This window comes from Raphanus sativus, chromosome 5 (genome assembly GCF_000801105.2).
Source record: "Raphanus sativus cultivar WK10039 chromosome 5, ASM80110v3, whole genome shotgun sequence".
Classification (NCBI taxonomy): Eukaryota; Viridiplantae; Streptophyta; class Magnoliopsida; order Brassicales; family Brassicaceae; genus Raphanus; species Raphanus sativus.
The window spans coordinates 12,642,901-12,657,674 of NC_079515.1; the positions used below are offsets into that span (position 1 = coordinate 12,642,901).

At 40.2% G+C, this 14,774-nt stretch overlaps 2 protein-coding genes across 2 annotated transcripts; one reads left to right on the top strand and one right to left on the bottom strand.

The window, feature by feature from the left end:
• Positions 1 to 105: 105 nt before the first annotated feature.
• Positions 106 to 7,780, bottom strand: LOC130495205 (uncharacterized). The gene is made up of 2 exons (XM_056986525.1): positions 7,299 to 7,780; positions 106 to 566 (listed from the first exon to the last, which is right to left on the bottom strand). Exons 1-2 carry the CDS (start codon positions 7,731 to 7,733, stop codon positions 108 to 110), a joined length of 894 nt encoding a protein of 297 aa, XP_056842505.1. The 5' UTR covers positions 7,734 to 7,780; the 3' UTR covers positions 106 to 107.
• Positions 7,781 to 13,294: 5,514 nt separating this feature from the next.
• On the top strand, positions 13,295 to 14,642 carry LOC108858236 (uncharacterized). The gene is made up of 2 exons (XM_057010870.1): positions 13,295 to 13,982; positions 14,049 to 14,642. The coding sequence occupies exons 1-2, from the start codon at positions 13,505 to 13,507 to the stop codon at positions 14,252 to 14,254; spliced, it is 684 nt and encodes a 227-aa protein (XP_056866850.1). The 5' UTR covers positions 13,295 to 13,504; the 3' UTR covers positions 14,255 to 14,642.
• Positions 14,643 to 14,774: the final 132 nt, after the last annotated feature.

Sequence of the window (14,774 nt, forward strand, 5' to 3'; positions counted from 1 at the left end):
GACAAACTTAGTTTATAATTTTTTTTTATTTTTTCAGAAATTAAAAAAAAAAACAAGTTATTAGTACATTAAAATGAATTAGAAAATTAAAATGAAGAAATGTCTGTTTAACTACAAGTCTTGTGGGTGAATTTTACAAATGTGGTGTTGGAGGAGATGAGGAAGAAGCAAGAGAGATGTTTCCTATGCCTAGACTTGACTAAGCTTCCGACAATATTAGCACGTGATCGGATCTCGAACTCCAACTTCAAGGGAACTCCGCCATTGTTGTCTGAAGCAGCTATGTCCGCTCCTGCACCGTAGAGTGGAACCTTGGAGCCAATGAGGTCGATCCTAGATGTGTGGTTTCTTTGTTTTGGTTGGTAATAACTATTTAGCTGAGCAGTGGCAAATGTGAATTGACGAGAGTAGATGAGTTTTATAGGAGAGGAGCTGACGTGAATGCCGAAGAATGTAGAAGGATTGTGTGTTGTGATCTGCACTGAACATTTGATGTTCATGATCTTTGTAGGAACTCCTGTGTTGTCTAAACCTTCCCAGTAGTAAAAGTTATGCACATTCACACCCTATTTAGCACAAGCATGTAAAAAGTTAAAACACTTAATTATAGAACTTTAGCTAGACTTAAGTAGCGAACTAGCGTCTACTTCAAACGCAAATTTATGCATTTCTCTAAAGATTAAAGGTTAGAACATCTTCAATTCAACTGCATAATTTACTGCATTTTTCACTTCATTTTATAGTAAATTATACGGTGGTGTTGTGGATGTTCTTTGTGGTATTATTTGAAAGAAAAAAATGCTCTACTAAATAAGGTAAAAGCTTTCAAAAGTAAATGCAAATAACCAATCAAAAGCATAGTTAAGATATGTTTATTTGTTGCGCTTGCATATGCATATTGAAACCACAAATCTTTATATTTCAAGTTAGCAAAAAAAAAATCTTTATATTTCAATTTTTTTTTGTTAATTCTTTTACAGTAATCCAAATATTTTTATGGAAACCGCACAAAGATTTACTAACTTAAGAATGCGATTTATTTAAATAAAAAAGTTTTCACATGTAAACGTAACTGCATGCACATAATTACAATTGATTTTATTTTGTTGAAAATGTTCTTAGCGTTCACCAATGCCACTACATAACGGCTTAGAAAAGAAAAAAAAACTTAACAGAGGCTTGAAAACATTCGCGATCTTCAGTGGTTCTTGCTATGTATATAACTTTTTTTGTTAAAAAAAAATATGTATTCATTCAATATATATAAGTTAAAGACGAGAAGCGTTGGTGGCCTAGTGGTTACCAGCGAATCTTCTCACACATGTCTACCCGAGGTCGCCAGTTCGATTCTCGGGGATAGCAGGGTGGTACTATGCCTCTCCAAATAAATCCTTCCTCATACGAGTAGGGGCAAGCGGTGTATACCAACCGTAGGTCCAAGCCGGAGGGGTTTCCCCATACGAGTAGGGGCAAGCGGACTATACATTAATCCGTAGGTCCAAGCCGGAGGGGAGGGATTTCCTGGATTTGGGGCCGCGCAAGCGGTGGGGCTAGTCACTATAAAAAGTTAACCCTAAACAGTTTGATGAAAGTGGAGTTCTTTTTTTGAAGAAATATTTAAGTAAGGCGATTTCCGACCGTGAGTTCTCATCGGTCCTCTTCTGGATAAGGCGATTTCCGACCGTCAGCCGTGAGTTCCTTCGCAGCTCATCTCCGACGTCTCTCCCGGCGTCGGAATTGTGCTCCTATTCCGCCGTCCTCTCTCTGTTTCATCATGACAAAAAAGAAGAAGCCGAAGCCATCTTCGTCAAGGAGATCTCACTCGTCTTCACCCTCCTCATCCTCCAAATCCTCCGGCGTTAACCAACAGAACTCCTCCCAGACTTCTGCTCGCTCTACCCCGGACAATTGTGACCTTGTAGCCGCTGAGGAAGCTGGCTCGGACACAAGCCCCATCCTAGATCTACAGCCAAAGCTTGATGCTACAGTGCTCAGCGAAACAGACGCAACCGACGCATCCCCCAAGGGCCCCGTCGTGATTCCGTCTAGCCCCATAATACCAGTTGTAGAGGTCACTCCAGATACACCTGAAGTACAGTCTGCGCCCCTCACAACCGTGGAGAGCCCAGAAGCACAAATCCAAGGAGCTACTGTTACGTGCTCCGAGGAACAAATCGATGGGGTCTCTGCTGAGGTCCCGTCAACTAAATCTGCGCTCCTTGCAACGGTGGGGAACCCAGAGCCTGCTCTGCAGCTACAAGATGTCGACCCCCCAAGTAAAGCAACGAAAGCTTTACACGACCCCCCTGCTCCTCCTACGGTTAAACCGGGTGATGAGTGGGTAGGGCTGTTCAAAGGAAGAGGCAGAACAAAGAATTTGGAAAAGAAAGGAGAACCATTTACGCTTCCCTCAGGGGAACTGTGTGTCAAAATTCCAAATTCCGTCATCGAGAAGAATAAGAAATCATGGGAGTGCTTTGTTATTGGCCAGTTTTATTCTGACCCGCCAGCGCAAGGTCTCATCCACTCCATTGCAAATGGCATATGGAGCAAACGGTTTAGAGACATTACGGTCTCCAAACTCGAAGGACATGCCTTCTTGTTTCGTATCCCAAACGCTGAAACTCGCAAGCATGTTATCTCTCAGGGGCTCTGGCAGTTTGAAGGCCAAACCATGTTCGTCGCCCATTGGGAACCAGGCTTCCTACCAGAAAAGCCAGCGCTCACTTCGGCTCCGATCTGGCTTGAACTCCGCAATGTTCCTTTGCAGTTTTTCAACGAAGATGGCCTTGAACGGATAGCTGGCTTGGTTGGACACCCCAAGTACCTCCATCCCGCCACTGCAAACAAAACCATACTGGACGTGGCAAAGGTTTTCACTATTATTGACCCAAGAGAACCGCTCCCGGAAGCGGTAAACGTGCAGTTCGACTCTGGTGATATAGCTCGTGTGACAGTGTCTAGCCCTTGGATGCCACCGGTCTGTACTCACTGCAAAGAGGTTGGCCACACAGTTAAACGCTGCCCCTCTGCTCCGATCACCTGCAAGGGCTGTAAGTCAACTACACATTCCTCGGAGTCCTGCCCCCGATCAAAGGGCCATGTCCATAAGAAAGGAGAGAAGAAGCGTGATCAAAAACAGAACCTGAAACATAAGAAGAAGGTCCCTGCCCCTATTCATGGCATGCCTGCTCCCTCTCTCACAGCAGAGCAGGAAGGTAAATCTCCAGAGGATCGAGGCTCACCAGAAGAGAATTTCGCCACAGATGATCCTGGAATTAAGTCATCCCTTCCATCCACTTCAACAGCGCAAGAAGCTCCTACTATGCAAGGAGAGTTATCTGTCTCGGAAGTGGAATCGGATTCATCTGATGTGTTCTCCTCTGACTCCGAAGAAGAGGAAGGACAATACATCCCTGTTCGAACGAAGAGAAGATCCAGAGGTGGTCGGGGCAAAGGCTCCAAAAACAACTAAAAAATTTTTTTATGTGTACAGAAATAATTTTTTGCTGGAATGTGCGGGGATTCAACAATTTATCGCATCGGAATGGTTTCAAAAAATGGACTCGGAGTAGGAATTGCCTTTTTGGGAGTCTCATTGAGACCCATGTACAGCAAGGAAAGCAACAAAAGTTTTTGAATGCAGTTTTACCGGGTTGGTTATATGATAACAACTATGCATTCTCGAATTTAGGAAAAATCTGGATTACTTGGCATCCTAGTGTTCAGATGAATGTCTTCTACAAGTCTCTTCAAATGATCTGCTGTGAAGTAAAACTCCCTGATTCTGCTACTTCTATGATTATCTCTTTTGTGTATGCTTCTACTGAGGAGTCGATTAGGAGAACTCTATGGAATGATCTTCTAACTGTTGCAGCAGACCAGCGGATTTGCGGCAAACCTTGGGCTGTTCTCGGTGACTTCAATCAAGTTCTCCGCCCCTCTGAGAACTCAGTGGCCACCAACCCAAATATGGACCTGCCTACTCGTTTGTTTGCAGACTCTCTCTCCCAAGCGGGTCTTGCAGATCTCTCTTTCAGAGGCTCCTCTCACACTTGGTGGAACAAAAGGCGCAATGAACCGATAGCAAAAAAACTAGACAGAGTTTTAGTAAATGAAGAATGGCTGCAATCGTTTCCTCTATCCCTGGCAGTCTTTGGGGAACCGGCCTTCTCTGATCATGCTTCCATGTCAATCTCCTTGCAAACTGGTGCTCCTAGGCAAAAAAAGCCCTTTCGCTTCTTCAACTTTCTGCTCCTGAATGAAAATTTCTTGCCGCTGGTAGCGCACCATTGGTTTTCTTTCAGTATCAGAGGCTCTGCTATGTTTCGCCTGGCCAGAAAATTAAAATCTCTAAAGAAGGTGATAAGGGAGTTCAGTAAGGATAATTTCTCAGATATTGAGAAGCGAGTTATCGAGGTTTCTGAGGCTCTTGCTTCAGCTCAAATCAACACTCTTAATGATCCCTCTCCTGCTAATGCTGAAATCGAACTAGCCATCCAGGAAAAATGGAGAGTTCTATCATCTGCTGAGGAATCCTTCTTTTATCAGAGATCGAGAGTTACTTGGGCAACAGTTGGGGACAGGAACACTCCATACTTCCATCGAATGGCAAGCGCTAGGCAGTCCTCCAATCATATTCACTACCTAGTTGACGAGGTGGGAACCAGATATGAATCTCAAGAAGATATTCAGAATCTATGTGTCAACTACTTCACCAATATCCTTGGAAAGCCGGTTGAGCCTCCTCTCTTTATTCAGGACGATATATCATCTCTCTTGGAGTTTTCTTGCTCTGCAACTCAGCTGACAGGCTTGCTAGCTCCCTTCACAAGTGAAGATATTCGGGCTGCTTTCTTCTCCCTTCCTCACAACAAGGCTAGTGGACCGGATGGATACTCGCCAGAATTTTTTAAAAGCTGTTGGTCAGTTGTAGGAGGAGAAGTCACTGCTGCAGTTGCTGAGTTCTTCAACTCAGGAAAGCTCCTGAAGCAGATGAATGCTACAAATCTTGTGCTCATCCCTAAGATCACGAACGCCTCAAAGACTTCTGATTTCAGGCCTATCTCCTGTCTAAACACCTCCTATAAAGTCATCTCAAAGTTGCTAGCTGAGCGCTTAAAAGGGATTCTCAACGCAGCAATTGGACACTCTCAATCTGCTTTCCTTCCAGGCCGTCTCCTGTCCGAAAACGTTCTCCTAGCCACAGAGATAGTCCACGGATATAACACTGCTAATGTGGACCCAAGTGGGATGCTTAAGGTCGACCTCAGAAAAGCTTTTGACACCCTGAGATGGGATTTTGTTATTGCTGCTCTACGAGGGATAAATATACCTGAGCTATTCATTGACTGGATCTATGAATGCATTAGCACCGCTTCCTTCTCGATCTCTGTCAATGGACATACTGGTGGTTACTTCAACAGTACGCAGGGCCTGCGTCAGGGGGATCCGCTCTCTCCGTACCTATTTGTGCTTGCCATGGAAGTATTCTCATGTCTCCTACGCTCGAGATACAATTCGGGTTACATCAAATATCACCCAAAGACAGAGGACTTGGGTATATCTCACTTGATGTTTGCTGATGATGTGATGGTCTTCTTTGATGGGGGTAGCTCTTCGCTGCATGGTATCACGGAAACTCTAGATGACTTTGCTGGCTGGTCGGGACTCAATATGAACAGAGAGAAAACAGAGTTGTTTCATGCGGGTTTGAGTGCAGAAGAAGCAGTACAGCTCACCGCTTATGGCTTTCCTCTTGGCACTTTCCCCATACGATACTTGGGTCTCCCCTTGACGCATAGAAAGCTTCGAATCTCGGAGTATTCTCCGCTGTTGGATAAATTGAATAGAAGATTCAATCACTGGGCGACAAAGTCTCTCTCTTTTGCGGGCCGCTGTCTATTAATCAAGACAGTAATCTCTGGAACTGTCATCTTTTGGACCTCCACTTTCCTATTACCAAAAGGATGTATAAGTAGGATTGAATCCTTATGCTCCCGTTTCCTTTGGTCTGGGTCAACTGATAGGCGAGCTAATGCAAAAGTCGCTTGGAGCATCGTTTGCCTACCTAAGCAAGAAGGAGGTCTTGGCCTCCGGAGTTTCAGAAGATGGAACCTAACTCTGCTTCTACGCTTTGCTTGGCTTCTGTTTTCAGGTAGCTGCTCTCTTTGGGTGGCTTGGCATAGATACCATAACTGCCCAACATCCTACAGCTTCTGGTCCCAAAGTGAAAACCAGAGCATGTCATGGAACTGGCGTTGTCTTCTTCGACTTCGAGATCTCACCTCGCGGTTCCTAGTTAGCGATGTCAATGATGGATACACCACGAGCTTCTGGTTTGACAACTGGACACCTCTAGGTCCCCTCATAAACGTTTTTGGGGGTGATGGAACCCGAAGACTGCAAATCTGTTTGGAGGCCTCTGTTGCGGATGCTTGCAATGAGCATGGCTGGCGACTCCCGCACCCCAGATCGGAACATGAGGTTACCCTCCACATTTTCCTCACGAACTTTCCGTTACCAACTATTGATAGAGGTCCAGACATGTTTGGATGGTCAACAGAGGGTGACGTCAACCGTACCTTCTCCTCGGCGAAGACTTGGGAAGTACTAAGACATCATGCCCCCCACCAGCCGTTTTCAAAACATATCTGGTTCAGTGGCGCGACTCCAAAGCATGCCTTCCACATGTGGGTTACGAACTTGAATAGGCTTCCAACCCGTTCTCGACTCGCGGCCTGGGGAATGCAAATCCCATCAGTCTGCTGTATCTGCTCTTCTCAGCCGGAAACAAGGGACCATCTCATGCTCTCTTGCCCCTTTGCTGAGGCTTTATGGTCTGAATCTAGACGTAGATTTAGAGATGCGGTTCCTGTTTTCACAGATTGGAATGAGCTTGTGTTGTGGTTATCTTCTTCTTCGCCCGAGACGCCGTCGCATTTACGTATGCTGGTGGTTCAGGCTCTGTTTTACAACATCTGGAAGCAGAGAAACAACATGCTGCATAATCAAGCCTTGACGCCTCCGTTAGCTACCTTCCGGGAGATCGACAGGCACACCATCAACTCTATTAATGCTTGGCGAAAGCGCAAGCGATTCATGAATCTAATGGCATGTTGGCTCATCTGACCCTCCATCCCTCTCTTTGCTCATGATAAAGTTGCTCTGTTTTTTACCTTTCTTTTTTGCCAGAGCCTCTTTTGTATAGGTTTCGATCTTGTAGAACAAACCTTTTATCTTAATTGAAATTAACAGTCTTAGCAAAAAAAAAAAAAAAAAGTTAAAGATTAAATTACCTTGACGTAGACGATCGGGGAGGACGATTGAGAAGCCGCAAAGAGAACAGAACATATAAGAAAGAAGAGAGTCAATGTCGCTACAACTCCCAAAACAAGTCTACAAGTAGCGATTGAGATTCCTCTGTTGTCTCCATAAAGATCCTCGTACCGACCATCACCACTTTCCTCCTCCTTATCACCCGGCGGCCATCTTCCGCCGTGATATTTCCTCCGCCCTTTCCACCGGAATCCTCCTCCACCGCCACCGGAGATGCGGCTAGCAAACGATGGGTGTGACGGAGACTCTGTCGGAGTGGTTTGGTGAGTTAGTGCCGCGGAGGAAGACTTGTCGGAGTCACGTGATGGGCTTTGGACGAAGTAAGTGGGACGCTTCGGTGATGATGATAGGTCGAAGCTTGTCATGTCTGAGTCAGATTTTGGAGACATCTTCATACTTTTTTTTTGGTTATCTATCAATGTTTGTTCTCGTGTTCATAAATATAATTAATTGTAGTAGTGTATGCTGCATGGGAACAAAATAAGGAAATGGATACAAGCGTAGGTTTGATGGCCATTTGTCGCCAATTCTGAGTGTCAGTTACGAACTAACATGCTCTCAGTCGTACAAATGTTGACATTGTAACCGAAGAATTTGACTCCCTTTTTCTTTTTATTGGTTAAAGTCTAGATACCCGATACGATGTTATGATAAAGTGAAAAAGCAGGCAGGTTCGTTTTGATTAAAAGCTAATTATGGTGCTTATTACGTTTAATAACGACTATAAAAGTCTATTGGTCTTTCTGTCAAAATGAACTATTTTAACCAAAACTAAAACTATGTTTCTTATAAGAACAATACTTAGGTTCACCCCTGAGGTGAACTTATAAATTCACTTCTTTCCTCATTTCAATCATATTATCATAAATATTAATGTCACATAAATAAATAAATTATAAATTACAAATAAAATAAATTTTAAATCATAAACTCTAAATTCGAACCCTAAAACCAAATCTTAGATCTTAAATTTTAAACCCTAAACCCTAAAACCAAACCTATACCCTAAACCCAAACTATATACCCTAAATCCTAAATCTAAATTTAAATCCTAGACCTTAAACTCAAACCATAAACTCTAAACCCAAACTCCAAACTCTAAACCCTAAACCCAAACTCTAAACCCTAAATCCTAAACCTTCAACCCAAACTGTAAACCATAAACCCGAAATCTATACCCTAAAATGTATTTGAAAATACATTTGATGATCATTAACCCAAAAGTATTTGAAAAATTTTGGGTTTATAGTTTACAGTTTGGGTTTAAGGTTTAGGATTTAGGGTTTAAAGTTTGGGTTTAGGGTTTGGGTTTAGGGTTTAGAGTTTGGATTTAGGGTTTATAGTTTGAGTTTAGATCTAGAATTTAAATTTAGATTTAAGATTTATGGTATATAGTTTGGGTTTAGGGTATAGGTTTGGGTTTAGGGTTTAAGGTTTGATTTAAAATTTAAGATCTAAGATTTGGGTTTAGGGTTCGAATTTAGAATTTATGATTTAAAATTTATTCTTTTGTAATTTATAATTTATTTATTTATGTGACATTAATATTTATGGCAATATGATTGAAATAAGGAAAGAGGTGAATTCATAAGTTCACCTGAGGGGTGAACCTAAGTATTGTTCTTCTTATAAATTATAAGACAATATTTAAGATCTAACTAAAAGATGTAATGATGCATGCAAAAAAACTTAAACCGCAAGTGCTATAAATGACTTCTCCATCCGTTGGAAAGTTTTATCAGCAATTTTAATAATATAGATTTGGGAGCTTTGCTATGACCTAAAAACTTGAAGTCAAAAACAAAATTAATATCTCATTTTTTTAGAATTATTATTTGTTTTATTTACTCCATAAATTCAAATTATTCACGAAAATACTATTAACTTTTTTCGAAAATGACTGTTTTATTTTATTATTTTTATTTTCTTTTTTTATTTACAATATTTTCATTATTATCAATACATTAACCAGCATGAATAACCTATTTTAAATTCTAAATCCACTTAAAATCGACATATATATATATATATATATATATATATATATATATCTTCATATCACAAACCATTTCTCTTTCACTTTCTCTTTTCAGTTCCAAAATGTTAACTTTTTATTCAAAATTTATATTTTTATTGGAATTACTCAAGTTCATGTGGATGACTTTCATTAAGAAGTCATGTATACTTGGAGAAGCTAAAGTATACATGACTTTCATTAATGGATTATAGATTCACACAATCAGGTTCAGTCTATTCAGAGTTGAATTAGATCATCAGACTTCGATTCCGTGTCTCACATGAGTTTTCATATTTAGCTTTTACAAATCGTGTGCACAACAATAATTTGTTTCAAATTCTTTTATTCCAACATATAACCATAGTTCCAAGTGTTATTAGCATTCTATTCAAATAAATCTAAAAGTTCTAAATTTTAAGAGCATCTCTAACTCGTTGCTATTTTCACCTCTATAATAGCAGTGAAATCTAATAGAGATATTTATTTTTTCCTCTATTTATAGGAGAAAAAAATAGCATTCCTCTATTTTTTACTCTATAAAATATAAATTGTTATTTTAGAGAAATACATTAGAACATATTCCACCTCTATTATAGAGTTTCTCTATTCTAGAGGTGAAAATAACAAAATGGTCTAAGTGTTCTTAGAGCAAGTCCAACGCGGTATGTTAGTGGAATCTTTAGTCATAATCCTTAAGGGTTTTGATTAAAAATATAATATAAACCGCGGATGGGCTAAGGATTAATCCTTAAATAAGAGAATTAAGGATTGAGTCCTTAGTGTGCTGGCAGCACGTGATTCGTCCGGTTTGGCAATGGGTTTCGGTCTGGTGAGAACAAACCAATTCATTTTCGCGAAACCAGAAAAAAAAAACAGAGGAGAGGAGAGGCGACTCGAGAGGCGATAGGAGAGGCGATTCGCGATTCGATCTTTCGAAGGTAAATCCGACTATTTTTGTTCATCTTTTTCCATTTATAGTTTATGCATGTTGATTACATCAGTTTAAACGGTTTGATTGTCGGGTTTTACTAGATTTAGGGTTTGAAATCGATTTGGGGATTTAAATCGAATTAGGGTTTTCGTCTGATTTTTTTATATTCTTCTTTTACAATCGTTTCTTTGTTGTTATCGTCGCGATAACAACTGTATTCGTGTGGATTTGCTTAGATAGAGTTGAAACTCGATCTAGGGTTTTCATATGGATTTTCAATTTTTTCTTAAATTGAATTAAATTGTTCTCGGTTACATTATTTGTGGTTTTTGATTCGCTTACGGTTTGCAATGGTTTTACAATCCAGTATGTAGAAACCATATAGCTATCTTCTTGTGGTTTGATAATTTTTTTTTCTGCTTGCAGGTTGTGAAATGGAGCAAGAACTTCGAGATAAGAAAGCCCACAAGGCATACTACCAGATGGTTGATTTCGTTGCAAATGCGCAACAGGGGATTCCCAAAATTTGCCCGTGTGGATCAATCACAAAGGAAGTGGTAGATGAAGAAGATACATACGACTACCTCCCTGGGAAGAGGTACTTCATCTGCAAAGACTTCGAGGTATGTTTAGTTGTCTTGACATATATTTAATATATAGAACTTGTTTTTCCATTTTCATTTTAGCTGTTTCAATATTTTCTCTTCTTTTTGCAGAATGACGGGCTGCATTTCAGGCAACCATGGGTAATTAGTGTGCATGATGAGGTTGAGAGGCTGAAACTTCGGGTTCACGACCATGAGAAGCTTCTGAGAGACTGCGAGGCACTTAAGGTGAGTTTATAACTTCGGTTTAGTTGTTTTATACGTAGAGTTATAGCTTATGTCTTTTGTTTCTCTGATGTATTTGCAGGCACAGGTGAAGATGCTGCTGAAGCGTGTGGGTGAACTTGAGAGAGTCCAAAGAGGTTAGTGTATTTTCTAACCACTGTTTTTTTTTTCTTTTTAGAAGTCTATTGAAAGTAAATGTGTAGTTGAAACACCAGTTAGAATTGAAATTGATTTTGAAAACATTTAGTTAGAATTCAAACGAACTCTTCTGTTATTAATGCACAATAAAGCAAAGTAAAACTTCATTAAATTGTATCCTTTTTTTAAGCTAGCTGTTCTGAGTTGACAGTTTCCTACTAGTCTTCAATGGAGTTTAATGTAGAATCCTTTACTTAAGCTACTAGTTGTTTGTAGTATTGAATCACCGAGTCGAGAATTAGAAACCAGTTGAAATATAGAAACCGTAAATGTCAAGGTCCTCTGGCTTTGTTAACCTCTTAGAGAGTCAAGGGTCAATTGACCCTGACTCTTTAGAGACTCCTTTGTTTAGTAGCCAACTTCCCGAAGAGCCTAGTGAGCCTAGTGTCAAAGAGAGGCGTGAATAGTCTGTTAAGGAGGATGTAATCCTCATAGGGGCTTGGCTCAACACGAGCAAAGATGCCATAGTAAGTAATGACCAAAAGGCTGATGCCTTCTGGAAGAGGATTGTAGAGTACTACAACTCCAGTCCTCTCCTGGTTGGGACAGTGCCAAGGGAACTAGGGCAATGCAAGCAAAGATGGTCTAGGATCAATGATCACGTCTGCAAGTTTACTGGCTGCTACGCTTTGGCACTGAGGGAGCAGAGAAGCGGCCAAAATGAGAACGATGTGATGAAGACTGCCTTGGCGATATTCAACAGCGACCACAACACGAAGTTCACCTTGGAACATGCTTGGAGGGAGCTCAGACATGATGCGAAATGGTGCTCCACGTTTGTGGAGAAGGACAAGCGCAAAGCAGTTGATTCTGGTGGAGGGGGTTCTCCTCATCTTGTACCCGAGGAGCTTGAGAGACCTATGGGGGTGAAGGCTGCAAAGGCAGCTAAGAAGAGGAAGAAGACTCCAAAAGAAGAAGAATTGGCGAAGCTGGAAGGACTTTTGGAGATTAAAAAGCAAATCTCAAAGCAGAGTTTGCTAGAAAGCTTGGTTGCAAAGACCGAGCCATTGTCTGAGATGGAACTAGCTCTAAAAAGCAAACTATTGTCTGAACTTCTTTAGGTTTGATAGTTAGAAAGATAACTTTGCTTACTCGGTTTCATTTGCTTCTGTTTGGAACTATTATTATTTGCTTCTGTTTGACATTTGTTTCTTTAGTTAACACTTGCTTACTCTGTTTGTTTGGTTCTGTTTCAGGTGAATGCATGGGTTGTCACGGGATTGAGAGCTGTTGCTCCACTGCTTTTCCATGAAGTGAAGTCACGGATTGTCTTTTTGCTTTAACCAAGTCACGAGTTGTCTCTTTGCTGCTTTTGTCACGGGTTTAGTGTCTCTCTGCTGCTTTTGTTTTCCATGAACCAAGTCACGGATGGTCTCTTTGTATGTGTATGTTGCCTTTATAAAGGCACTTTGTAATCTCGGCTTTAAAAACCAGATGCTCTTCTTGTACTATCTACAATCTTTCCTCTTCCATTTATAAATATCAGTGAAGCTTTTTATTTCTCAAGACATTGTATGTTGCTCTTTGCGCTTGCATCTTTCCTCTTTTCTTGATTCCGTTTGTATATCTTCTTGCATCTTTCCTCTTGGATTTGAAGCTTTATATCACAAGGTAATGATCACATATGTTAATTACATGTTGGGCATTTGTTGTTTCCGTTTGAAACATATCATCACAAGAAACCATTTCACTTTAGCCTCTATCTAATTCAACACAAATAATAACATATCATCACAAGAAACCATTTCACTTTAGCCTATATACTAGAAACACTAATAATATATATGTTTGCCTTTGGTCATGTAAATTTTTGACAAATAATATACTACAAACACAAATAATATATATGTTTTAGTTAATATGTGACAAATAATATACTAGTTAAACAAATAATATATTAATCAGAAATTAAATATATCAAAACTAAGTACGAATAAATTTTTTTTGTAAGGTAAGGAAATTTGCCAAATATGGGATCCAGTCGATCGAAGATTAAATGCGGCTTTGGATGAGGCTATCGATGAATGCATTGAAGATACATACAAAAACATCGTGGAGAATCAAACAAATAATCAGAGGAAACGTGCATATATTGAACGGAACCGCGAAGCGGGCCACAACCGTCTATGGAATGATTATTTCAGTGAATCTCCGACTTTTGAGGCACCTATATTCAGACGCCGTTTCCGAATGAACAAGCCATTATTCTTGAGTATTGTCGATCGCCTCTCAAAAAATATCCTATTCTTTCAACAAAGAAGAGATGCAGTCGGAAGGTTAGGTTTATCTCCACTACAAAAGTGTACGGCCGCTATTCGTATGCTTGCTTATGGATGTGCGGCTGACGCTTGTGATGAATATCTCCGACTTGGTGAAAGCACAACACTTAGCTGTTTAAGCCATTTCAAATCAGGCGTAATACAACTCTTTGGAGATGAGTATCTACGAAGACCCACTCCAGAAGATCTTCAACGACTACTCGATATTGGAGAGATACGCGGCTTTCCTGGAATGATAGGCAGCATCGACTGTATGCATTGGGAGTGGAAAAATTGCCCAACCACTTGGAAAGGACTGTTCACACGTGGATCTGGAAAGCCGACAATTGTCTTGGAGGCTGTAGCTTCACAAGATCTTTGGATATGTCACGCTTTTTTTGGTTCTCCAGGTACGTTAAACGATATTAGCGTCCTCGATCGGTCTCCTGTTTTTGATGACATTATATATGGTCCAGCTCCAACAGTACAATACGAAGTCAACGGACACCAGTATGATTTGGCGTACTACCTCACGGACGGCATATATCCTAAATGGTCAACATTATCCAATCTATCTCACTCCCTCAAGGTCCTAAAGCAAAGTTATTTGCTAAAACTCAAGAATCAACCCGAAAAGATGTGGAGCGTGCTTTTGGAGTGTTGCAATCTCGATTTGCAATAGTGAAAAACCCGGCTATTTTGTGGGACAGGAAACAAATAGGGATGATTATGCGAACATGTCATATTGCACAATATGATAGTAGAAAATGAACGACGAGATTGCACTCAGTATGATACAACTGAGATTGAAGAAGGAGAGTCGAGTAGAAGTTCAGAAGTGGTGATGTCAAACTATACCGAGATGCCTCCAAATCTCGGTAATATGATTGGTGTACGGAGACATGTTCGTGATAGACATACACATGACCAATTGAAAAAGGATTTGATTGAAAATATTTGGAACAAGTTTAGTTATGATGATGATGTTTAATTATTGTATGTTTAATTATTGTATGTTTTTATTTAATCATTCAATAAATTATAATTTTAAATTTTTATGTTTTACAAATTTAAAAATTTTCAATTAAAAAAAAAATCTAAGGACTCCGTAACAATAACACCACTGGACACATTTATAATAAGAATCTTTAACTATTTATAATAAGAATCCTAAGGACTCCAATGGTGGCTAAGAGCATCCG